Below are 26,426 nucleotides of genomic sequence, written 5' to 3'. Positions count from 1 at the left end.
TTTTTCTAACTGCCTTAGGTATAAGGTTAGGTTGTTTATTTGAGTTGTTTCTGGAGGTAGGATTGTATTGCTATAAACTTCCCTCTTAGAACTGCTTTTGCTGCATCCCATAGGTTTTGGGTCCTCGTGTTTTCAGTGTCATTTGTTTCTAAGTATCTTTTGATTTCCTCTTTGATTTCTTCAGTGATCACTTCGTTATTAAGTAGTGTATTGTTTAGCCTCCATGTGTTTGTATTTTTTACAGATGTTTTCCTGTAATTGATGTCTAGTCTCATAGCATTGTGGTCAGAAAAGATATTTGATACAATTTCAATTTTCTTAAATTTACCAACGCTTGATTTGTGACCCAGGATATGATCTATCCTGGAGAATGTTCCATGAGCACTTGAGAAGAAAGTGTATTCTGTTGTTTTTGGATGGAATGTCCTGTAAATATCCATTAAGTCCATCTTGTTTAATGTATCATTTATATCTTGTGTTTTCTTTTTAATTTTCATTTTGGATGATCTGTCCATTGGTGAAAGTGGGGTGTTAAAGTCCCCTAGTATGATTGTGTTACTGTTGATTTCCCCTTTTATGGCTGTTAGCATTTGCCTTATGTATTGAGGTGCTCCTATGTTGGGTGCATAAATATTTACAGCTGTTATATCTTCTTCTAGGATTGATCCCTTGATCATTATGTAGTGTCCTTCTTTGTCTCTTCTAATAGTCTTTATTTTAAAGTCCATTTTGTCTCATATAAGAATTGCTGCTCCAGCTTTCTTTTTTTTTTTTTTTTTGGCGGTACACGGGCCTCTCACTGCTGAGGCCTCTCCCGTTGTGGAGCACAGGCTCTGGACGCGCAGGCCCAGTGGCCATGGCCCACAGGCTCAGCCGTTCTTCAGCACATGGGATCCTCCCAGACCAGGGCATGAACCCACGTCCCCTGCATCGGCAGGTGGACCCCCAACCACTGCGCCACCAGGGAAGCCCCTCCAGCTTTCTTTTGATTTCCCGTTGCATGGAATATCTTTTTCATCCCCTCACTTTCAGTCTGTATGTATCCCTAGGTCTGAAGTGGGTGTCTTGTAGGCAGCATATATACTGGTCTTGTTTTTGTATCCATTCAGCCAGTCTCTGTCTTTTGGTTGGAGCATTTAATCCATTTACATTTAAGGTAGTTATCGATATATATGTTCCTGTACCATTTCCTTAATTGTTTTGGGTTTGTTATTGTAGGTCCTTTCCTTCTCTTGTGTTTCCTGCCTAGAGAAGTTCCATTAGCATTTGTTGTAAAGCTTGTTTGGTGGTGCTGAATTCTCTTAGCTTTTGCTTGTCTGTGAAGGTTTTAATTTCTCCATTGAATCTGAATGAGATCCTTGCTGGGTAGAGTAATCTTGGTTGTAGGTTTTTCCCTTTCATTACTTTAAATATGTCCTGCCACTCCCTTCTGGCTTGCAGAGTTTCTGCTGAAAGATCAGCTGTTAACCTTATGGGGATTCCCTTGTATGCTTTTAATAGTTTTTCTTTGTATTTAATTTTTGATACTTTGATTAATATGTGTCTTGGCATGTTTCTCCTTGGATTTTTCCTGTATGGGACTCTCTGCGCTTACTGGACTTGGCTAACTATTTCCTTTCCCATATTAGGGAAGTTTTCAACTATAATCTCTCCAAATATTTCCTCAGTCCCTTTCTTTTCCTCTTCTTCTTCTGGAACCCCTATAATTTGAATGTTGGCACGTTTAATGTTGTCCCAGAGGTCTCTAAGACTGTCCTCAATTCTTTTCATTCTTCTTTCTTTATTCTGCTCTGCAGTAGTTATTTCCACTATTTTATCTTCCAGGTCACTTATCTGTTCTTCTGCCTCAGTTATTCTGCTATTGATTCCTTATAGAGAATTTTAAATTTCATTTATTGTGTTGTTCATCATTGTTTGTTTGCTCTTTAGTTCTTCTCGGTCCTTTTTAAATATTTCTTGTATTTTCTCCTTTCTGTTTCCAAGATTTTGGATCATCTTTACTATCATTACTCTGAATTCTTTTTCAGGTAGATGGCTTATTTCCTCTTCATTCGTTTGGCCTGGTGAGTTTTTACCTCGCTCCTCCATCTGCTGTATATTTCTTTTTTCTCATTTTGCTTAACTTACTGTGTTTGGGGTCTCCTTTTCACAGCCTGCAGGTTCTTAGTTCCTATTGTTTTTGGTGTCTGCCCCCAGTGCCTAAGGTTGGTTCAGTGGGTTGTGTAGGCTTCCTGGTGGAGGGGACTGGTGCCTGTGTTCTGGTGGGTGAGGCTGGATCTTGCCTTTCTGGTGGGCAGCACTGCATCTGGTGGTGTGTTTTTGGGTGTCTGTGACCTTATTATGATTTTGGGCAGCCTCTCTGCTAATGGGTTGTGTTGTGTTTCTGTCTTGCTAGTTGTTTGGCATAGGGTGTCCAGCACTGTAGCTTGCTGGTTGTTGAGTCAAGCTGGGTCTTTGTGTTGAGATGGAGATCTCTGGGAGACCTTTCACCGTTTGATATTACGTGGAGCTGGGAGGTCTCTGGTGCACCAATGTCCTGAACTCAGCTCTCCCACCTCAGAGGCACAGGCCTGACACCCGGCTGGAGCACCAAGACCCTGTCAGCCACATGGCTTTTGGGAAGTCTGAGGTCTTCTGCCAGTGTTCAGTAGGTGTTCTGTAGGAGTTTTTCCACATGTAGTTGTATTTCTGATGTATTTGTGGGGAGGAAGGTCATTCCATGTCTTACTCCTCTGCCATCTTGAAGGTCTCCTCTATTTTTTATTTAAAAAAGTTTTTATTGGGGTATAGTTGATTTACAATGTTGTGTAAGTTTCAGATGTACAGCAAGGTGAACCTGTTTTACATATACATATACCCACTCTTATTTAGATTCTTTTCCCATATAGGCCATTACAGAGTCTTGAGTAGTGTTCCCTGTGCTCTACAGTAGGTTCTTAATAATTATCTATTTTATGTATAGTAGTGTATATGTGTCAATCCCAATCTTCCAATTTATCCCTCCCCACCCCTTATCCCCTGGTAACCACAAGTTTATTTTCTACATCTGAAACTGTATTTCTGTTTTGTAGATAAGTTCATTTGTAGCCTTTTCTTAGATTCTACATATAATCGATACCATATGATATTTGTCTTTCTCTGTCTAACTTCACTCAGTATGACAATCTCTGGGTCCATCCATGTTGCTGCAATTGGCATTACTTTGTTCTTTTTTATGACTGAGTAATATTCCATTGTATATAGGTACCACATCTTCTTTATCCTAAATGAATTACTTTTAACAGAACATTTAGAACAGCTCTGAAACCTAGTAAGAACCATAACAGGGTTACTATATACATATACACATATCTATGTGTGTGTTAGCTATTAATAAAGTGGTTTTTTTAAAATTAATTAATTTATTTTTGGCTGTGTTGGGCTTTGCTGCTGCACGTGGGCTTTCTTTTCGCTGTGCCGAGCGGGGTCTCCTCTTCGTTGCGGTTCATGGGCTTCTCATTGCAGTGGTCTCTCTTGCTGTGGAGCATGGGCTCTAGGCACTCGGGCTTCAGTAGTTGTGGCATGTGGGCTCAGTAGTTGTGGCTTGCGGGCTCTAGAGCGCAGGCTCAGTAGTTGTGGCACACATGCTTAGTTGCTCTGCAGCATGTGGGATCTTCCCTGACCAGGGCTCAAACCCATGACCCCTGCATTAGCAGGCAGATTCTTAACCACTGTGCCACCAGGGAAGCCCCTAATAAAGTGTTTTTAAAGTTTAGGATTTAAGAACTCATGTCTTCCCAAAAGAATTAGATGCTTCTGGACACTTCTTCTAACCATTGATTTTGTAGTGGTTATTATTAACTTATCAAAAAGTTAAAGAATCCTTCTACAGAAATGGTAGGCATTACTAAGCAACTGCTGTAAGAGGCAACCATATAAATATGAAATTATTAGCCCCTGCATTTCCTTTTCAGCTGAGGGAGACGATAAAAAGCACCAGCCACACATTTCTTTCTCATTATATGTAATTAATCCTGAACCATTCAACCACTGGTACTACTACACTGTGCACCTTCTCACTTTCTCCATCACCAGTCTATGATGATGATTCCTGAAAAGTTTCTGAATATATCCTAGATGCAGCATATAGGCCCCTTTCCCCATTTTAATAGTGGCATGAGGGCCAAAGAAATGGTATTTTTAGGACATGAACAGGGATAGAAAAGAATGAATAGGTTTGAAAGAGGGTATTGGGACTAGGATAGGATGGAAGGGTCAGTGTAGATTGAGGGTCTTCTAGATGGAAGACAGGGTGTGGCTGTAGGGTGAGTGGGTACCATGGGTGTCATTTAGGCTGGATGGTCAAACAGTTAAAGAAGCAGAAGAAAATGCTTTAATTTCCTTCAACTGTTGCTCCCACTAGTGGCTCAAGTGCATTAATGAAAATGAAATCAAGTAGCAACTTGGATACGTCTCTGGGAAGAGCTATGAGTGCCAGAGGTGTGTGCTCACTTTTTCCTTTTCTCCAGAGTTGGCCTACAGATGGTGAAAACAGGTATGATGTCAGGCATCTCCTCTTTCATCTGGACCATGGCATCGACTGGTCACAGTATCTCATTTCTCCAACGTTTGCTGAAGCTATTAATACTTCCCCTGGTTCCTCTTCTGTCAAAGTGCTTAAAGAACACTTAGAGAAATCAGAGAAATATCTGAGAGCAAACAGAGCAAAATGGTTCTAATTTGTTATTAAAAAAAAAAATCTTAGGAGTCCCATATTCCCACAGATCCACAAATCATCTGCCCATATCTTGTTTGACAATATCTAAATTTGTCTACTATCATTCCAGAAGTCTTTTCCACATGGTGTCCGGGGAACTGATGTGGAATGTAATAAAATTTAGACCTGGGATTTGCTAAAAAGAAACAGGGATGAAACTAGTCTTGTTTTTCTCAAACTTTTACCTCACCTGTTTAATATGGCCCTTGCTGAGAAACTTGAAAAGCCTCCCAGAGAACTGAGGCTCTTTCAGACCTTTTTGCAACTGCCTTTGGGGTTAGTCCTTAAATTGCAGTGCCCATGGTGAAAGAAACCTGAGTCACAGGAATGAGTTATAAATAGGCTTTTATCAAAATGCTTCCCATCCAATGGGCAGATCTATAGTGCTGCTTTTGATTGTAAATGTCTCAATGACTAGAATCCTTTGTTTGTATCCCATTATGGTGAATTATTAATAAATCATTACATGGTTTCCATATGCCTGAGCCATTTTTATAGTGCACTGTGACTCTAAACCGCCAAGATGGGCTATAAGGAACCATGTTATGTTTTTTAAGACTAGCAGGTACAGCGCTGAGATACAATTAAAGTTTTTATTTTGTGCTGTCCAATAGCAATTGTCCTTCACCTTCCTAATCCCTCTCCATCTAAAATACTTCAATAAATGAAACAGAATATTCCCCAATATTCTTAAATTCCCAAAATAGATTCCAAAATTATGCTAAATGGGTGATGAAATTGAAGTTGTTTACACTATCTTAGTTTCCTCTCCTTTATTCAGAGTTTTTCTTTTTACTTACTAAATTCGTATTTCATATAACAATTAGTTGCTTCATTCTCCCTGTGCAACTTACAGCAATGCATTTAAGGGAAACAGAAATTCTGATTTAATGTGATTAGACTGTCCAATAGAATAAATTCTGAAGGGCTTTTACTTTCTTAGTGTTTAGTTTACTTGATATTGCTACAAAGTAGGCACTTTAAAACTCATGGCTTAGATTTGTCACATCCTAAAAATCTAAATTTCATAATGGTCAGATTACTGTTTAAGTGACCTTCAATGTGATATCTGCCTCCCTCTTATAGCTCTAAAGATATAATAACTCAATTACCTGATAAAATTGGCCATTCTGCACCTTTCTTTAAATGATACATTTAAATTATTATCTTAAAGAATAATATTATTATAATAATTTCCATTCCAATGTCTTTAAAAAGTAAGCATATGATAAAAAAATTAGCAGTACAGAGGAGCACCAGTTGAAAAGTTTTCATCTATGTTAGTCACCTTGGGCTGCCATAACAAAATACCACACAGTGGGTGGCTTAAACAACAGAATTTTATTTTCTTACAGTTCTGGAGGCTAAAAGTCTAAGATTGAAGTGCTGTCAGATTCCGTTTCTGGTATGGGCTCTCTTCCTGGCTTGCAAATGGCCATCTTCTCACTCTGTCCTCCCATGACCTTTTCTCTGTGTGCACAAGAATGAGAGTGAGCTGTGGTGTCTCTTCTTCTTCTTATAAGGACACCAGTCCAATGGGATTATGCCCTTACCCTTATGACTGCATTTAACATTAATTACCTCCAAAAAGGTCCTATTCCAAATACAGTCATGTTGGGGGTTAGGGCTTCAACATATGAATCTGGGAGGACTCAATTCAGCCCCTAACGGTACTCAATCCCTAGTCCCAATCCCTAGAAAACTACTTTTAGCCATTTTCTGATTTTAGTTCTTCTGGTGGTTGTTATTGTATTACTATTATATACTTAGGTACCTGTTACTTGAACTATAGATATTTAGACAATGTATCTTTTGTCTGCACATAAGGGAGATTAGGAAATTAGTTGATTTAGCATAATCCCCTAACTTTCAGCCTTAAAATTTGGAGGCTGGTATTAATTTTAAGTTTTTCAGCTGGTCAACTTTATAACCTTAGGAAACAAACTTCTATTTCTTATTCTGTTAACTGTGGGCAGTCTTCCCTCCCTCCACACTGTGTAAGATAGGGAATTAGCTCCTTTATCATGTCCTGCTCCTCTCCCTTCCCCCTCCCCCTCCTGACTTTTGTCAGCAGTACCATTACTTTGACGTGTCAAGGCTTGTAATATTTATATTCTACTGGTAAATATAAGTGAGCCATATAATTTGATTTTTAAAATGTTTAGAGAATTATGACACACAAATATTATTAGCTTTAAAACCAGGAGTGTGTTGAGATTCATTGAAAAGGAAATTACGTCATATCTGAAGTACAACTTCAAGTAATTTTTCAGATGGGATATATAGGTAGTGTTAGAAAATGATGCTTCTGCAAATATAAAATAAACATTTTTTCCAAAGGTTTTACTCAACTTAAAAGTTGATGAAGATATTAGCAAATTGTTAAAATTGGTCCAAAAAATAAAGCACTTAAGAAGCTAAGTATCTATAAGCAATTTTAAGTGTTAGGATAAAACTGCTGGGTTAGATACAAAACTGGTTAATATCCAATGGGGCCACAAACCATGCAGAAGTTAGTTGAATCTCTATCAGATCAAAATCATTTGCACAAGTTAACCTCTGTCCTTACCAAGTTGTAAAATACCCTGAACAATAGGAAGTCAAGCCCAATACTGCACTGAAAACACACCAAAAATAGTTATCTTTTTGCTTTTTTCCAAGTGTTGGATAATTTATCTGAAATAAGTAAACTTTCCAAGTACTTGTAATATGAACATGTTATTATTTTGCCCTTCCACTTGGATGCACATTTGGCTAGGTATAGTATCCTGGATTTAAATATTTTTCACACAGCATTGAAAGTGTTGTTCCACTGACCTCTAGTATACAATTTGTTAACTTGAATTAAAGGTGACTCTGCTTGTTAATTCTTTACAATACCTGATGTTTTTCTCTCTTTCTCTCTTGATTCGCTCTCAAACATTTTAGATCTCCCCTTTACTTTTGGTGTTCTGACATTTTATATGGACTGTTCTACACGTGAGTCTTTTTCATTCACCCCCCGCCCCCTTAGTACTAAGGAGACACTATCAATCTTTATTAGTTCAAGAAAGTTTCTTCCTTCTGTTGCTCTGGTATTATTACATTTTCTACATTTTCTCTAAAACTCCTATTAGACATATGTTGGACTTTGAGACTAATCCTCTGTATCTTTCAACTTTTGTCAAATATTTCACATCTTTATTTATTTGTTCATTTTAGATTTCCTCTACTTTAACTCCTAGTCCTTCTATTAAAGCTCTTGGCTTTGGCAATCCCATTTTAAATTTGCCAAAACTCCTCCTCATTTTTGATTATTACTTTTTTAAAAAAATAGTAGCTTGTTATTATTTTGGAGCCCAGTATTTTCTCAAATTTCTCTGATGTTATCAATTACAAATTTAAAAATAATACTGTGTTTCTGAACTGTCTTTTCTAGGGAAATGTTCTCTTTGTTCAATTTGGTCTTTTTTTGGGCTATTGATATGCAGTTCATCTCTTCAAATGTCTGATAATTATTGTGGTTCATTTTTATTTTTGAATAAAGGATGAGAATGGTTAATGTCAGCTGATGGCGTAGATCTTTCTCCCCCAAGATGCCTTTCCCTGACTGGACACTGATGTTGATGCGTCTGTGTCAATGACCAGGCTTCACTTTATGATGTGAGGGCAGGAAGTGGGCAAGTGGGCTAGGTTCCCTGCTTCCTGCCCCCTGCCCCAGACCAGAGACTTAGCCCTATCAACACTGAACATTCACTTTCTTTAAGATAAGTTTCTTGATTTCAACCTGGGGCAAACACTGAATGTGTCAGTTGTTCTAACTAAATGGAGTGAGAGGGGATGGGAGGGGCCAGGTGAGATGGGCTGGCAGTTAATTACATAGTTAGCCTCTCAGTCCTGTGACCTTCAGGCTTAGGGGTCTCTTAAGACTCTGCAAGGAAGAACACATCTTTCCACAGCTACAGCCTTATCCTGTATGTTCTAGGCTGCAGCCTTCTCCACTCTAAGTTATCCACCAACTCAAGGCCAGAAACTTTCCATCTTTCAGAAAGTCATCAAAGACTTGGGTGTGTTGTTGGTACCATTTCTCCTGTTTACAATACAGTTTTGGCTTGATTCCATTTTATATTTTCTCACTGTCATTTCAGTGGAATTTGAAAAAGGAAGATTGATAGATGCCAGAACTCATCCATCACTTTGAGCTGGAACTCTATATCTTTTGAAGTAGAACGTATTGCTACCAAGTTTTTCTTGTCCCTTTAGGTATTCAGAATGAATGAGAATCACACCACTGTGTTATGATATAGTTTTTTCTCCAAAACCTTCAAGCAGTGAGGAGTATTTGTTCTCAAACTGTTATTGGTTTTTTTTTGTTTTTTTGTTTTTGTTTTTTTTTGCGGTACGCAGGCCTCTCACTGTTGTGGCCTCTCCCATTGCGGAGCACAGGCTCTGGACGCGCAGGCTCAGCAGCCATGGCTTACGGGCCCAGCTGCTCCACGGCATGTGGGATCTTCCCAGACCGGGGCACGAACCCGTGTCCCATGCATCGGCAGGCGGACTCTCAACCACTGAGCCACCAGGGAAGCCCTGTTATTGTTTTTAATTCTTATGATTCCAGTTTCATCTTCTTGCCCTCACTTTTACTTTATTGCCCCTCTCATGGTGCTGCCTTGTAATAGACTCTCTTTTTCTAATCAGCTGCTTCTGATATGCAGCAGATTATCCATAGAGCAAGAGTCAAACTTTGAGGGTTTCTTGAGAGACACTCCTTTGAGCAACATGCTTAAATTTTAGGGCATGAATTTTTGTGACATCTATTGTGACTGACTTGAGGCTGTTTGTCCTCACTGATTTGGGTCTATCTTTAGGCAGTTGAAATCTTTAGATAGTTGCCAGATAAAGTGAACTCTGACCAGGTCTTGTAGATTTATTATCTTCATTAGAGCGCTATATAAATTCCTAGTGTCAACACCAATCGTTTTTTTTCTCTTAGATTCATTGCCTCTCAATGAATCATAATTCATTTAACCATGAGTAAATTTTTTCACATAAAGACCATTTACAACCAAGATACAATATTATACTTAAGTTATTAGTAGTCAATAATTTATTTATTAACATGGATTTATTAGCCAATGTGCCAATTTTTTTCCTGTCTTTAGTTTTAACACATATAATAATAACTCTACAGAAGCTCACAAATTACAAAAAGCAATACTTTAGGACTCAGCATAGTCATTTCATAGGAAGAAAATTTACTTCATGTTGCAAATGCAAATTTTAGCAACAATTCTGTCGAAGTTACTTTTCTAGGACTGTTTCCAAAGCATTATTTCAACTACTCAAGATAAAACACATTATTTATCAGGATGTGGTATTTCAAAATGTTACAGATGAGAAATACATGTCAAAGGTAACACATTTGTTTAATTTCATTAGTTACAAGTGAACTGGTGGATTAGTCATGATTTTAGGTGTGTGTAATATTTCTACTAAGACATCTAATCCATGTCTCACTGATAATCAGGAATGGGTATGGCTATTGAGAGTTTCCAGGTAAGTCAGGGTCACCATCTCTGGGGACCCACTGGGCCCACTTGCCCCACTCCATAGACTTAACACAAGCTTTTAATTCATGCTGTGGTTTTAATGCACAGTGTGGTTCATGAGCACTGAGAAGCAAATGCCATCTCCCTTTGGGATGAAATTAAGGGACTGTCTTGACAGATAACCTGGAGAATACATCTATAGATAAAAATCCTGACCATATTAAGTAAGGGAGCACTGTTAGGGAATAAAGATTTTATGTCCAGTGGTCAACAAGGTTGGAAAGAGCTGGCAGTTTCAGAGAGAAGAAACCTCTCTTTAGTACTGTATTGTGGGTCAGAAAAGGCTAAGTAAAGAAACCAATCCCTGAAGACAAGTTAAATGTTTGAAGTGAACCTGCACAGTGAAGTAGTAACTCTAAATAACAAGCATTTGCAAAACCACCCTAACCCTAATTCTATTGTGTGAATATCAATCTGGTTTTGGCCTGATAATTATAGCTGTGTAGATCTAATAATTAGATGAGTGGTTCAGAGCCAACCCAATATGGTCACTCAATAGAATTTCTGGTTCAGACATCATAACCAAAAATGAAACAAAGAAAAAATTTGCTGGGTCATATGTCTAGGCTCCAAAGAGAAGGAGATGGCACATTGTTTTTCCTACAAGATAGGAAAAACAGATTCTGCTTCCTTATTGTTTTTCTTTCTCTTTGTCATGGCAACCTATGTTTTGAGGGAAAGGGATATACATGGAGTTTTAAAACTGGAAGAGGCCATCAATCTCCTTCATTTCTACAGACTTTAGAAGCCCAGTAATTTGCCCAAGATCCAATAGTAAACTAGTGTCCAGTCTGCTTTATTAATCAGTGGGAGATCTAGTGTGCCCCGCTCATAATTCCCACTTGTCACTATTTATAAGTACTTTCTAGAGTTCACATCTTTAATGCCAGAAGACTGGCCAAGAAGAGTAATTCTTAGTCTGCTCAGCCACAACAGCTGAAACCTTGCCAGTTTTTCCAGGCAACAGTTGGGTCACATCAGGTAGATTCTTGTGCAGAGATGATTAAGTTTCAGAGTCTGAAAAAACAACTCAAATCTACACCTTCCCCCTCCTTCGTGTGTCAAAATAGCTGTTCCGTGCATGATGTTCTGCTTGACTTTTCAGTTTCTAGGGACTCAAACTCTCTTGGGTTGTATCAGGGAACACGAAGTGGAACTAAACCAACATGGGGCCAGTTTTATCTTGTGGTCACCAACCAAGTTAATAGCATTTGCCATTTGCTGAATCTCTAGTATGAAAGTGAGAAAGCTCAATGTCAACATGGCTCAGGTGATATTTATTAAGTATTTTACACAATGTCATCACTGCACTTAGCATCCAGCAACTCTTCCAGAAAGTATACATTACTTTGATATCACCTGGAATTCAGACATGTCGGTAGCCTCTCTTCCTTCTTGGAGGCAATGATTAGGTTAAGGCTAGTCCCTCTCCAGAGCTGAACACTACCTGCAGGTTGGGTCAACTGTGTGTTGTGTCAGTGGTTGGAATGCATGCTCAAGAAACCAGCCCAAGTCCCCCTACCACTTACAAAACTGTTTGCTTATACTCTTTTGAGATTTGGTCCTGCTTATTTGGGGTTAGATGGGAGTTTTCAAGCAGTTCATAGTTGTCCTGCATGTTGGGGAGACTTTGCCTCATGTCTTGGGTAACCTTTTGGACCTGAAAACCGGTGCTGTTCTTTGCAGAAATTCTCTGACCCCGGTATGCCTGAGCCTGACGTTTACAGATACCGAACTTGCTGAGCAGGATAAACACATCCCTCTGGAAGGCTTTGGTGAAAATGGCATAGAGGAATGGATTGGCACAGGAGTTAAGTGGGTAGAAGAGAACCAGCAAGATTTTGGAGTTGGTAACGGTGATGAGAGGCTTGTTCATAAGTGCTGACAGAGCATAGAATGAGATTGGGGCCATGCACATGAAGTCAGTGAAGATCAACACAGCCATCCTTTTGGCAATTTTGGTGTCTTTGTCCCCCGGGTTGTACTGGGGATTCCGGACTGTGATGTAGATCTTCACGTAACAGGAGCAGACGATGATAAAGGCAACTATGTTGAGCAACAGAACAAGGATAATATATGCCAGGGCAAGAGGAGTCTCGGTGTCCATGGGCAGGCAGATACTGACCTTAGCATAGCTGCTTATTCCCACCAAAGGGAGCAGGGCGAGCAAGAAGCAGCAAACCCAGCCCCCAACCATGATGGCGTAGGCGTGCCTGAGGCGGATCTTGCGGTCCAGGCGCATTGCGAAGGTGATGGCGTACCAGCGCTCCAGGGTGATGACTGTCAGTGTGTACACTGACAATTCGCTGGCAAAGACGGTGAAGAAACCAGCTGTGTTGCAACCAGGGCCTGTTTGCCAGTCGATGGCGTGGTTGTAGTACTCAGACTGCGTGTAGAGGTCTACGGAGGCTATGAGGAGCAGGTACATCCCCATGCAGAAATCTGCGAAGGCCAAGTTGCACATGAGAAAGCGTGGGACAGTCAGTTTGTAGTGGCTCGTGAGGAGGATGACCAGGACAAAGACATTGCCCAGGAGAGCCAGCAGACTAACAAACCACACCACGATTCTCAGGAATTTGTAGCCCATTATGTCTTCACAGGGGTTGAACTCATCCGACCTGGGGGTACACACCATGTCTTCACTGCCCCCACACACGGTGTAGTCATAATGGCTGTCAAAGGCCTGTAGGGTCTCTTCCTGGGGGTTTTTGAGCTCTTGGCCAAAACCAATGATCTCATCCTCTTGTTCTTCTAAGAAGACGTAATAATGAGAGTTAGTGTGGGTATCCTGAAACTTGGAGTTTTCCTTGTACCCAGTGCTGCCGTCACCCAGATCCTCTTCATATTCTTGTTCGAAGGCACCATTTACAGCTTTCACAGATTTTCTCTGACGCAGGCTTCGAATACTGCTCTCATTACACATTAAAGACTCAAGGATTCTGCAAGGCAGTAGATATAAGTCACCACTTGCTGAAAACCCTCTAATAGTCCCCACAACACTTAGCAAAATATGCAAACTACTTCATATGATATACATGATTCTGTGAGATTCTACATGATCTGGTCAGGCCTGTCTCTCCTATGTCATTTCCTATAACCCTCCCCTCTCCAAGTGTGATCCACTGACATTGGTCCTTATTTCTCGTCTGCAACCGGTTCAAGAACAGCAGTGACTTAAAAAAAAAAAAAAAGTATGGATGCTAGAGCCAGTCTGCCTAGGTTAGGATCTGATTCTACTATTTACTGGCTGTTTCATCTTGGGAAGGTCTATGAACATTGGTTTATTCATTTGTAGAACGGGATAGGGAGAGTATCTATTTCGTTTTGGATTGTTAAAGGATTAGATGAGTTTATCATTTTGAAGTTCTTATGACAGCACCTGGAACATTGTTAGTGCCATGTATATTTTGGTTACTATTATTATTTTTTTTCCTCTTCAGAGCTTTAGAATTCCATGTTCCCTTTGCCTGAAAAACTCATGGCTGCCTCTACTCATTATTCAGTTTTAAACTCAGATTTTCTTTCCTCAGAAGAGGCTTCCTTCGTCTTCCTTAATACATTGCCTGAGCCTTGTGTTTATTTTCTTCACAGCACTATCTAATATCTTCTTTTTGTTTGCCTGTTTCTTTTCTGACTTCCCATTCTAGAATGTTAACAAAATGCAAGAAGGCTCTTGCTGTGGATAGGACAGTGCCAGGCACATAACAGGTGCTCAATAAATATTTATTGAACAAATGAATAAATGGACACTATTGTTCAGACATGCTTATGGAAGTAAGATTTAGTGTTTCACTAGCTCTCCAGACTGATATCAAAAGGGATTCTTTTTTTTTTTTTTGGGCCACGCCACACGGCATGCAGGATCTTAGTTCCTCGACCAGGGATTGAACCAGTGCCCACTGCAGTGGAAGCACAGAGTCTTAACCCCTGGACCACCAGGGAATTCCCTAAATGGCATTCTTTAACTGGCTTTAGCTGCTGAGCAGATTCATCTATTGAGCTCTGCTTAAAATGCCTGGTGGACTGCCTATTCCAACCTGTTTGGAGGTTGACGAGAAATCTGGATACTGCCCTTGGGGTCCACTTTAGCCTCCCGCCCGTCCCTGGTCCCTTTTCTGCTCAGGGCTGGCTGACACCGTCCCCGTATCCCACTCCTAGTTTTCTGCCACTGTTATGCCCGCAGTAGCTTTCTTTGCACAGCTGTTCAACTTTCCTGTTTGCTTCTATCCCCACAGCTAGATCCCAACTTATTTACAACTGCTAGTCTGAGTGCAGGAAGTCAACCCGCAGATATTATATAGAAGCCAAGAGGGAGTGAATAAGAGATAAATGAAGAACAGACACAAAAGGGGAAATGATGCAGAGTGAAACTGTAGGTGAAGACAAGATTCAGAGAGAGCATGGGAGAAAAAGAAGGCCATCCCTCTTTTGCAGCTCCACAAGCAGCCTGTTAATAAAATAATACATATTATGAGAACTTAAATTCCAGGTCATGGTGATAGGTGTTTTCTACTCAGTTTCTCATTTGCTCTTCTCAAAACCTCTGTAAATGGTAGCATTACGATCTCCCTTCACAAAGGCTCAGGAAGGTTAAGTGAGTAGGGTGGGATAACACAGCTAGGAAGTGGCAAAGCTGGGACACAAACCCAGGTGACTACAAAGCCCACACTGTAACCAGGGAGCTGTGACATTTGCAAGGCCTGAACTGACCAGGTAATCCAATTGCTCGTGTTGTTCCTAAGTTCGTCCTCATAGTTGTGGCACCTAATATGGGTTGGGTCTGGAGGCCAGAAACCATGTCGTGTAACCTCTACAAGATTCCTGCCTCTCCTACAACATCACCTAAAATCCTTCCCTCCCCTGCTGTGATCCAGCGACACAGGCCTTATTTCTTATCTGCAACCCTTTCGGTCTGCAGTCACTGTGTCCCATGAACTTCATGTCTCTGACGGATGTTTCCAAATTCTTCTTCTCCTGGTTTTCAAACCACAGAGCTTCTTCCTCAAACCCAGAAATTAATTCAACTTCAACCAAAGCCTTTTGTCACTTATTCCAGACACTGTCACTTACCCTCTGATTTTCTTCTGATTCTTAAAAGCACAGCAGTGGCTCGGATAAGAAAGGTCAGCCCGTGTGAGATGAAGGAAACTCAAGGAAAGTGGAAGTTTCTTTAGAGTCCAAGTGTTTCTTGCTATCAGTTCCTTCAGGTGTTCCAGGCCTTTGGATGGCAGGGCAGTAACACTGGTATGAGAGACATCCCTGGGAGGGAGAGAACAGTGATACAGAGAGATGGTGAGCAGCCAGGGCCTTCCAGTTCTTGGCCAGAAAGACAGACAGGCCTGAGATTAATGGGGAGATGACACGATGCTTTCTGCTGTAGAATATGCACTCTGAGTTATTACACACAGCCACTGGTCTAAGGATGGATATTATGCTTCTAAGTTGGTATGTTGCAAGGGACTTCCATTTCTGTTGTTTAGAACTCCAGGATCTATCAGTACAAATAATACATAGTTCAGCAGACATTTTGTTTTACCCATTACAATACACACAAACTCTGGGAATCAGAGATGGATGTCAATTTTACTCTGGAAAACTACATCATATAACTACTAAATGGTCTCAGGAGGCAAGAGCAATAAATTTGAACAGGCTCAGAGGGGACTAAATTGCTCCCAGTCTCTGTGGGGGCTAGGGTTTTGGGATTGATAAAGTGTTCATCGATATGGATCAATACCAGTATCATGAAAGTCTTCTCCTAATGACGCAGAACTTGGGAGTCATAACCAGTTACATGGTGGCTTCATGACTCAGAACAATCTCGCCACAGATTCCTTAGAAGGCTCTAAATGTATTCCGGGAAAGAAAACTCCAGGATTTATATTAACAATTTGAAATGAGATTCAGATTGAGGTGGTGAGGCTGGGGACAGTGTAGACATTAGTGTCAGTTACTAAAGTAGAATTAATTCATGGCTTTTAGTGTGACATTTCCTGCTCTTTTCTCAGTCCCACAGAATCCAGGTTATGTATCTTGCTCCATCATTTTTACTTGTGTTGAGTAACAGCCTGAATAAGACCATAAATATTTAAACTAACATCTCTCTTATTTTATATTTTATCAATTGAATTAAATTGACCTTCATTAAATATTCCTTCTTTTTACAATCATATTTTTAATGTTTCATGTAATTAGTAATGACTGATTAGCAAATGAATTCCAATATTTTCAACTTCTACTCCACATTATTGTAATTGGACTTAGCTGGGATTTACATTCTCAGGGTTCAAGGCTGCTAGAACTTGCAACTTGCTTTTTATAAACAGGAAGCTTGAGTATTAACCCCATTCACTGCAGAACTGTGATTATTGGGGGGAGGCTGTCACGTTCGCTTTTTTTTAATATTTAATTTAAAAATTCCATATTTCAGCATTTCCCAAACTTGCCTGGGGGTAATAATTACCCTTGGTGCTTGTTACTATATGATCCCCAGGTGATTTTTAACGTTAAGCAAGTACATTTGGAAAAACTGGCCTAAATGAATAACTTTGTGGTTAGTGAGAGAGTTGAGGAATTAAGCCCAACTGTGAGGTAAATGAGGCTGGACTTTGCTCTCCTGCCTCATCTTCCTTTGGATGCATCTCTTTCTCTTTTAGCCATGTGTCTTCATGGTGTGGCCATCTTTATGCCTCCGGTTTTCTGGAGGCCACTTACGTGTCTCTTTTCTGTCGGTGAAACAGGAGAGCATCTCTTGGCTCCTTTTTTCTGCTTTGCTGTCTGTTGGATACACTGATTGTGTGTGTTCATCTGAAAGAGTTTATCCTTCCAAGTAGTGCGTTTGCATTTTAATAGATATTTCTTTTTTTTACCCTTTCCCCTCCCCGTATCCTCAAGTCCATTCTCTAGTAGGTCTGTGTCTTTAAATAGATATTTCTTGAGAAAACACTTTAGTAACCATTCCTGTTACTGCATGACAAAATACCCCCAAACTAAATGGCATCAAACAACAATCTTTTTATCACAGGCATAGCTTTTGTGGGCCAGGAATTTGAACAGGGCATGGAGGGGATGGTTTGTGTCTGCTCTGTGCTGTCTGGGACTCAGCCGGGAAGGCTTGAAGGTTAGGACAGCTCAGTGGCTGGGGGCTGGGATTATCACCAGGCTCCTTCATATCTTCAGGTCTCTGGAGTCTTTGAACATAGATCCAGGTGCAGCAACCCCTCCAGGAACTCGCTAGCAACCTGGTGGGGGGGAGGAATTTACTCCCTGATTTGTCTGAGTGTCTGCAGTGAGCGTTTCCCAGGTAGCCTCTAGTGGGGCTGAATTGGGAAGGCGTTTTTGGAAAATGTGCATAAACTTTGTGATGGAAACATCTGTAACATGATTGGTACTTGGCCTATAGTAGGTGTTCAATGTTAATGCCCTCCTTGCCACAATCTGGAGTTAAGCTCAAATCAGAAGCAAGGAACCAAGCAAATACAGCTCCAGCCCAGATCTTGGCGTATATAGTCAACTGCTTATTTGACATTTCCATATGGATTTTTCACAGGCATCTCCAACTTGACAGATCCATCCCAAATTTAGCTTCTAATCCCCCACCCTGACACCAACCTGCTCCTCGTCCATTTAATCGAGCAAAATACAGGGATGTGAACTCCAGAAGAGCTCGTATTTGCATCTCTAATGGAAGCTCTCTGGTTCAAGCTAACAGCATCTCTTGCTGTGGTAGTTTTCTTGTCAGCTCTTACTCCCTTCCAGTCCATTCTCCACACAGCAGTAGAGTAGTCGTAACATATGGGTGGAGCAAGGTCATTCTCCTGCTCAAAACCTTGCAGTGACTTCCTAATGTACATGAATAACATCTAGTCTTCATACCATGCTTGTCAAGGCCCTGCAGATCTGGCCCTTGCCTTCCTCTCCAACCTCATCTCAGGGCCACAGACTGCTTACAGCCCAAATTAGAATCTATCTGGAGCCATCTCACTCCCCACTGGCATGAGCCACTTGATGTAGCTCTAAGTATCCATTAAGCCTACTGATCCTGAAGTGCTCTGAGGTACGGCCCTCTCCTGATGTAGGCTGCTGCACTGGTGCTACTTCAGCCCTTACAGAGTCAAGCAAGGGGAACAACGGCTTCCCCTTCAACCCCCCCTTTTAAAAAAATTTAACCTCTGTTGCAGAGATCTAAAGTTTTAATCAGACAGCTCTGAGTGTTGCAGAAAGGAAGGTAGGAGCTCCTATACCTCCCAGTGGATGTAGCACTGTCTCTCTTTTCAAAATTACCCAATGGAATGATTCTTCCCTCTAAGCCTGCTGGTATTTCTTTATTTCCTGCCCACCAAGTGCCATCTTCCAGGGCTTATGTCCTTGTGGATTCTCTCTTGTCCTTGTTCAGTATTCATGCCATGAATGTTTACAGTAAAATGCAATTGAGCTAGACCCCCAATCAGATTTCAGCTCTGCTGTTTATGGGTCTACAGTGTCATGGTTCTCATAACCACCACCTTAGTTTAGGTCTGAATTACATTTCAACTGAGTTTTGCAAAAACTTCCGGACTCGTCTCCCAGAAAGTGTCTACTAATTCTGCCTTCAGACTTAGGACAGGATGTTCTTTCTAAAACTTGGAAAGAACAAGTTTTGTTGCTTTCCAGCTTGAAACCCATGGTTCCTCCAATGTCTACAGTTCACGCTTCTCTAAGTCTCTGCCCTCTCTCCAGCGCAAGTCTCTTCCTGAATTCTGTGTTGTCTTCTTTCTTGGTTTTCTCCCTCATTTCACTGGAGTACATTTTATTCCTTCCTTCCTTCCTTCCTCCCTCCCTCCCTCTCTCTCTCTCTCTCTCTTTTTCCTTCTTTCTTTCTTTTCTTCCTTCCTTCCTTTCTTTCTTTTTCTTTTCCCGGCTTACAAGATCTTAGTTCCCCCACCAGGGATTGAACCCACGCCCTCAGTGGTGAAAGTGCAGAGTCCAAACCACTGGACCACCAGGGAATTCCCTGGAGTACATTTCCAAGTAATTTTTTGGAGGTCATATATGCAAGATATTTTCTGAGTCCTTGTATGACTGAAAATGACTTTTTTCCCTACTCTTGTATTCAATTGACACTTTACCTGGCTATAAATTTTAGGTTGCAAATCACTTTTCTTCAGAATTCTAAAGGCTTTACTCTATTGAATTCTAGCACCCAGTGTTGCTTTTGGTAAGTATGGTGCCATTCAGGTTCTTATTCTTTGGTCATTTTTTTTTTAACATCTTTATTGGAGTATAATTGCTTTACAATGGTGTGTTAGTTTCTGCTGTATAACAAAGTGAATCAGCTATCAGTATACATATGTCCCCATATCCCTCCCTCTTGCATCTCCCTCCCACCCTCCCTATCCCACCCCTCTAGGTGGTCACAAAGCACCGAGCTGATCTCCCTGTGCTATGCAGCTGCTTTCCACTAGCTATCTATTTTATGTTTGGTGGTGTATATACGTCCATGACACTCTCTCACTTTGTCGCAGCTTACCCTTCCCCTTCCTCGTGTCCTCAAGTCCATTCTCTACCTCTGTGTCTTTATTCCTGTCCTGCCCCTAGGTTCTTCAGAACCATTTTTCTTTTTTATTTAGATTCCATATATTCTTTGGTCATTGATGTGATTTTACTCTCTGACAGCTTTTATAGCCTTCTCTCTCTCTCAGCTTTATTGAGATATAATTGACATATATTACGTGCAAGGTGTACAACATGATGATTTGAGATATGTGTATATTGTGAAATAATTATATGGCCTTCTCTTCCCTGGTGTGAGATTTCATGAAAGTGTGCCTTGATGTAGATATAGATCTTTTTTCATTTATTGTGCTGGACACTGGGATAGAGGGGTCCCTTCAATCTGGAGACCTGTGCTCTTCACCTGTAAGACAATTTTTGGTATTGTTCCCAGGATAACTTGTGCCTTGGAATAACACAGTAACTTGAGTTTCTTCCCTGGAATTCCTGGTAAGTGGAAAAGGACCATCCTGGAACCATCAGACATATCTCCATCTTTTCTTATAATTTTCTGCTATTATTTTTATTGAATCTTCTGGTAAAATTCCTTGACTGTATCTTCCATCTCTTCTATTGAATTAAAAAATTAATTAAAACAATGTCCAACTTTATTGAGGTATAATTGACAAATAAAAATTGTATATATTTATGGTGTACAAAGTGCTGTTCTGATACATGTATACACTGTGAAATGATTACCACAATCAAGCTAATTAACATATCCATCATCTCATACAGATGTAATGTGGTGAGATGTAGTGGGGTGAGAACACTTAAGATTTACTCTCTTAAAGACTCAGACATAGGACTTCTGGGAAGATGGCGGAAGAGTAAGACGCGGAGATCACCTTCCTCCCCACAGATACACCAGAAATACATCTACACGTGGAACAACTCCTACAGAACACCTACTGAACGCTGGCAGAAGACCTCAGGCCTCCCAAAAGGCAAGAAACTCCCCACGTACCTGGTTAGGGCAAAAGAAAAAAATAAACAGAGACAAAAGGATAGGGACGGGTCCTGCACCAGCGGGAGGGAGCTGTGAAGGAGGAAAAGTGTCCACACACTAGGAAGCCCCTTCGCGGGCGGACATTGCGGGTGGCGGAGTGGGGGAGCTTCGGAGCCGCGGAGGAGAGCACAGCAACAGGGGTGCAGAAGGCAAAGCGTAGAGATTCCCGCACAGAGGATCAGGGCCGACCAGCACTCACCAGCCCGAGAGGCTTGTCTGCTCACCCGCCGGGGTGGGCGGGGCTGGGAGCTGAGGCTCCGGCTTCAGTCGGAGTGCCGGGAGAGGACTGGGGTTGGCGGCGTGAACACAGCCTGCAGGGGGTTAGTGCACCGCGGCTAGCCGGGAAGGAGTCCGGGGAAAAGTCTGGACCTGCCAAAGAGGCAAGAGACTTTTTCTTCCCTCTTTGTTTCCTGGTGCGCGAGGAGAGGGGATTAAGAGCGCTGCTTAAACGAGCTCCAGAGACGGGCGCGAGCCGCGGCTAAAAGTGCGGACCCCAGAGACAGACATGAGACACTAAGGCCGCTGCTGCCGCCACCAAGAAGCCTGTGTGCGAACACAGGTCACAATCCACACCCCCATTCCGGGGAGCCTGTGCAGCCCGCCACTGCCAGGGTCCCGGGATCCAGGGACAACTCCCCCAGGAGAACGCATGGCGCGCCTCAGGCTGGCAACGTCACGCCGGCCTCTGCCGCCGCAGGCCCGCCCCGCACTCCGTGACCCTCCCTACCCCCGGCCTGAGTGAGCCAGAGCCTCCGAATCAACGGCTCCTTTAACCCCGTCCTGTCTGAGCAAAGAACAGACGCCCTCCGGCGACCTACACGCACAGGCGGGGCCAAATCCAAAGCTGAGCCCCTGGGAGCTGTGAGAACAAAGAAGAGAAAGGGAAATCTCTCCCAGCAGCCTCAGAAGCAGCAGATTAAAGCTCCACAATCAACTTGATGTACCCTGCATCTGTGGAATACATGAATAGACAATGAATCATCCCAAATTAAGGAGCCATGTGGATGAAATGCTCTTGGTGCTGCAGCCAGGAGTTAGTGCTGTGCCTCTGAGGTGGGAGAGCCAACTTCAGGACACTGGTCAACAACAGACCTCTCAGCTCCACGTAATATCAAACGGCGAAAATCTCCCAGAGATCTCCATCTCAACACCGGCACCCAGCTTCACTCAACGACCAGCAAGCTACAGTGCTGGACATCCCATGCCAAACAACTAGCAAGACAGGAACACAACCCCACCCATTAGCAGAGAGGCTGCCCAAAATCATAATAAGTCTACAGACACCCCAAAACACACCACCAGATGTGGACCTGCCCACCGGAAAGACAAGATCCAGCCTCATCCACCAGAACACAGGCACTAGTACCCTCCACCAGGAAGCCTACACAACCCACGGAACCAACCTTAGCCACTGGGGACAGACACTAAAAACAACAGGAACCACGAACCTTCAGCCTGCAAAAAGGAGACCCCAAACACAGTAAGATAAGCAAAATGAAAAGAGAGAAAAACACACAGCAGATGAAGGAGCAAGATAAAAACCCACCAGACCTAACAAATGAAGAGGAAATAGGCAGTCTACCTGAAAAAGAATTCAGAATAATGATAGTAAAGATGATCCAAAATCTTGGAAATAGAATAGACAAAATGCAAGAAACATTTAACAAGGACCTAGAAGAACTAAAGATGAAACAAACAATGATGAACAACACAATAAATGAAATGAAAAATACTCTAGATGGGATCAATAGCAGAATAACTGAGGCAGAAGAATGGATAAGTGACCTGGAAGATAAAATAGTGGAAATGACTAATGCAGAGCAGAATAAAGAAAAAAGAATGAAAAGAACTGAGGACAGTCTCAGAGACCTCTGGGACAACATTAAACGCACCAACATTCGAATTATAGGGGTTCCAGAAGAAGAAGAGAAAAAGAAAGGGACTGAGAAAGTATTTGAAGAGATGATAGTTGAAAACTTCCCTAATATGGGAAAGGAAATAGTTAATCAAGTCCAGGAAGCACAGAGAGTCCCATACAGAATAAATCCAAGGAGAAATACGCCAAGACACATATAAATCAAACTGTCAAAAATTAAATACAAAGAAAGCATATTAAAAGCAGCAAGGGAAAAACAATAAATAACACACAAGGGAATCCCCATAAGGTTAACAGCTGATCTTTCAGCAGAAACTCTGCAAGCCAGAAGAGAGTGGCAGGACATATTGAAAGTGATGAAGGAGAAAAACGTGCAACCAAGATTACTCTACCCAGCAAGGATCTCATTCAGATTTGATGGAGAAATTAAAACCTTTACAGACAAGCAAAAGCTGAGAGGGTTCAGCACCACCAAACCAGCTTTACAACAAATGCTAAAGGAACTTCTCTAGGCAAGAAACACAAAAGAAGGAAAAGACCTACAATAACGAACCCAAACAATTAAGAAAATGGGAATGGGAACATACATATCGATAATTACCTTAAATGTAAATGGACTAAATGCTCCCACCAAAAGACACAGATTGGCTGAATGGATACAAAAACAAGACGCATATATTTGCTGTCTACAAGAGACCCACTTCAGACCTAGAGACACATACAGACTGAAAGTAAGGGGATGGAAAAAGGTATTTCATGCAAATGGAAACCAAAAGAAAGCTGAAGTAGCAATTCTCATATCAGACAAAATAGACTTTAAAATAAAGACTATTAGAAGAGACAAAGAGGGACACTACATAATGATCAAGGGATTGATCCAAGAAGAAGATATAACAATTGTAAATATTTATGCACCCAACATAGGTGCACCTCAATACATAAGGCAAATACTAAGAGCCATAAAAGGGGAAATCAACAGTAACACATTCATAGTAGGGGACTTTAACACCCCACTTTCACCAATGGACAGATCATCCAAAATGAAAATAAACAAGGAAACACAAGCTTTAAATGATACATTAAACAAGATGGACTGAATTGATATTTATAGGACATTCCATCCAAAAACAACAGAATACACATTTTTCTCAAGTGCTCATGGAACATTCTCCAGGATAGATCATATCTTGGGTCACAAATCAAGCCTTGGTAAATTTAAGAAAATTGAAATTGTAACAAGTATCTTTTCCGACCACAATGCTATGAGACTAGATATCAATTACAGGAAAAGATCTGTAAAAAATACAAACACGTGGAGGCTAAACAATACACTACTTAATAACGAAGTGATCACTGAAGAAATCAAAGAGGAAATCAAAAAATACCTAGAAACAAATGACAATGGAGACACGACGACTCAAAATCTATGGGATGCAGCAAAAGCAGTTCTAAGAGGGAAGTTTATAGCAATACAATCCTACCTTAAGAAACAGGAAACATCTCGAATAAACAACCTAAGCTTGCACCTAAAGCAATTAGAGAAAGAAGAACAAAACATCCCAAAGTTAGCAGGAGGAAAGAAATCATAAAAATCAGATCAGAAATAAATGAAAAAGAAATGAAGGAAACGATAGCAAAGATCAATAAAACTAAAAGGTGGTTCTTTGAAAGGATAAAAATAATTGATAAACCATTAGCCAGACTCATCAAGAAAAAAAGGGAGAAGACTGAAATCAATAGAATTAGAAATGAAAAAGAAGTAAAAACTGACACTGCAGAAATACAAAAGATCATGAGAGATTACTACAAGCAACACTATGCCAATAAAATGGACAACCTGGAAGAAATGGACAAATTCTTAGAAAAGCACAACGTGCCAAGACTGAATCAGGAAGAAATAGAAAATATGAATAGACCAATCACAAGCACTGAAATTGAAACTGTGATTAAGAATCTTCCAACAAGCAAAAGCCCAGGACGAGATGGCTTTACAGGCAAATTCTATCAAACATTTAGAGAAGACCTATCACCTTTCCTTCTCAAACTCTTCCAAAATATAGCAGAGGGAGGAACACTCCCCAACTCATTCTACGAGGCCACCATCACCCTGATACCAAAACCAGACAAGGATGTCACAAAGAAAGAAAACTACAGGCCAATATCACTGATGAACATAGATGCAAAAATCCTCAACAAAATACTAGCAAACAGAATCCAACGGCATATTAAACGGATCATACACCATGATCAAGTGGGGTTTATTCCAGGAATGCAAGGATTCTTCAATATACGCAAATCAATCAACGTGATACACCATATTAACAAACTGAAGGAGAAAACCCATATGATCATCTCAATAGATGCAGAGAAAGGTTTTGACAAAATTCAACACCCATTTATGATAAAAACCCTGCAGAAAGTAGGCATAGAGGGAACTTTCCTCAACATAATAAAGGCCATATATGACAAACCCACAGCCAACATTGTCCTCAATGGTGAAATACTGAAAGCATTTCCACTAAGATCAGGAACAAGACAAGTTTGCCCACTCTCACCACTCTTATTCAACATAGTTTTGGAAGTTTTACCCACAGCAATCAGAGAAGAAAAGGAAATAAAAGGAATCCAAATCGGAAAAGAAGAAGTAAAGCTGTCACTATTTGCAGATGACATGATGCTATACATAGAGAATCCTAAAGATGCTACCAGAAAACTACTAGAGCTAATCAATGAATTTGGGAAACTAGCAGGATACAAAATTAATGCACAGAAATCTCTGGCATTCCTATACACTAATGATGAAAAATCTGAAAGTGAAATCAAGAAAACACTCCCATTTACCATTGCAACAAAAAGAATAAAATATCTAGGAATAAACCTACCTAAGGAGACAAAAGACCTGTATGCAAAAAATTATAAGACACTGATGAAAGAAATTAAAGATGATACAAATAGATGGAGAGATATCCCATGTTCTTGGATTGGAAGAATCAACATTGTGAAAATGACTCTACTACCCAAAGCAATCTACAGATTCAATGCAATCCCTATCAAACTACCACTGGCATTTTTCACAGAACTAGAACAAAAATTTTCACAATTTCTATGGAAACACAAAAGACCCCGAATAGCCAAAGCAATCTTGAGAATGAAAAACGGAGCTGGAGGAATCAGGCTTCCTGACTTCAGACTATACTACAAAGCTACAGTAATCAAGACAGTATGGTACTGGCACAAAAACAGAAATATAGATCAATGGAACAGGATAGAAAGCCCAGAGATAAACCCATGCACATATGGTCACCTTATCTTTGATAAAGGGTGCGGAATGTACAGTGGAGAAAGGATAGCCTCTTCAGTAAGTGGTGCTGGGAAAACTGGACAGCTACATGTAAAAGTATGAGATTAGATCACTCCCTAACACCATACACAAAAATAAGCTCAAAATGGATTAAAGACCTAAATGTAAGGCCAGAAACTATCAAACTCTTATAGGAAAACATAGGCAGGACACTCTATGACATAAATGACAGCAAGGTCCTTTTTGACCCACCTCGTAGAGAATGGAAATAAAAACAAAAATGAACAAATGGGACCTAATGAAACTTAAAAGCTTTTGCGCAGCAAAGGAAACCATAAACAAGACCAAAAGACAACCCTCAGAAT

The 26,426-nt window shown here is 40.9% G+C and overlaps 1 protein-coding gene across 1 annotated transcript in view; it reads right to left on the bottom strand.

The window, feature by feature from the left end:
• Positions 1-9,839: 9,839 nt before the first annotated feature.
• Positions 9,840-26,426, bottom strand: part of TSHR (thyroid stimulating hormone receptor) — a 173,913-nt gene continuing 157,326 nt past the window's right edge. The window contains exons 10-11 of the mRNA XM_004262300.3: positions 15,415-15,603; positions 9,840-13,283 (exon numbers count right to left, since the gene is read on the bottom strand). Coding sequence (XP_004262348.1) covers positions 11,870-13,283; positions 15,415-15,603 — 1,603 coding nt within the window. The 3' untranslated portion in view covers positions 9,840-11,869. The remainder of the gene's footprint in view (positions 13,284-15,414; positions 15,604-26,426) is intronic.

This window comes from Orcinus orca, chromosome 2, assembly GCF_937001465.1.
Source record: "Orcinus orca chromosome 2, mOrcOrc1.1, whole genome shotgun sequence".
Classification (NCBI taxonomy): domain Eukaryota; kingdom Metazoa; phylum Chordata; class Mammalia; order Artiodactyla; family Delphinidae; genus Orcinus; species Orcinus orca.
The sequence above is the reverse complement of the archived record's forward strand: the minus strand, read 5'-3'. Positions and strand labels throughout refer to the sequence as shown.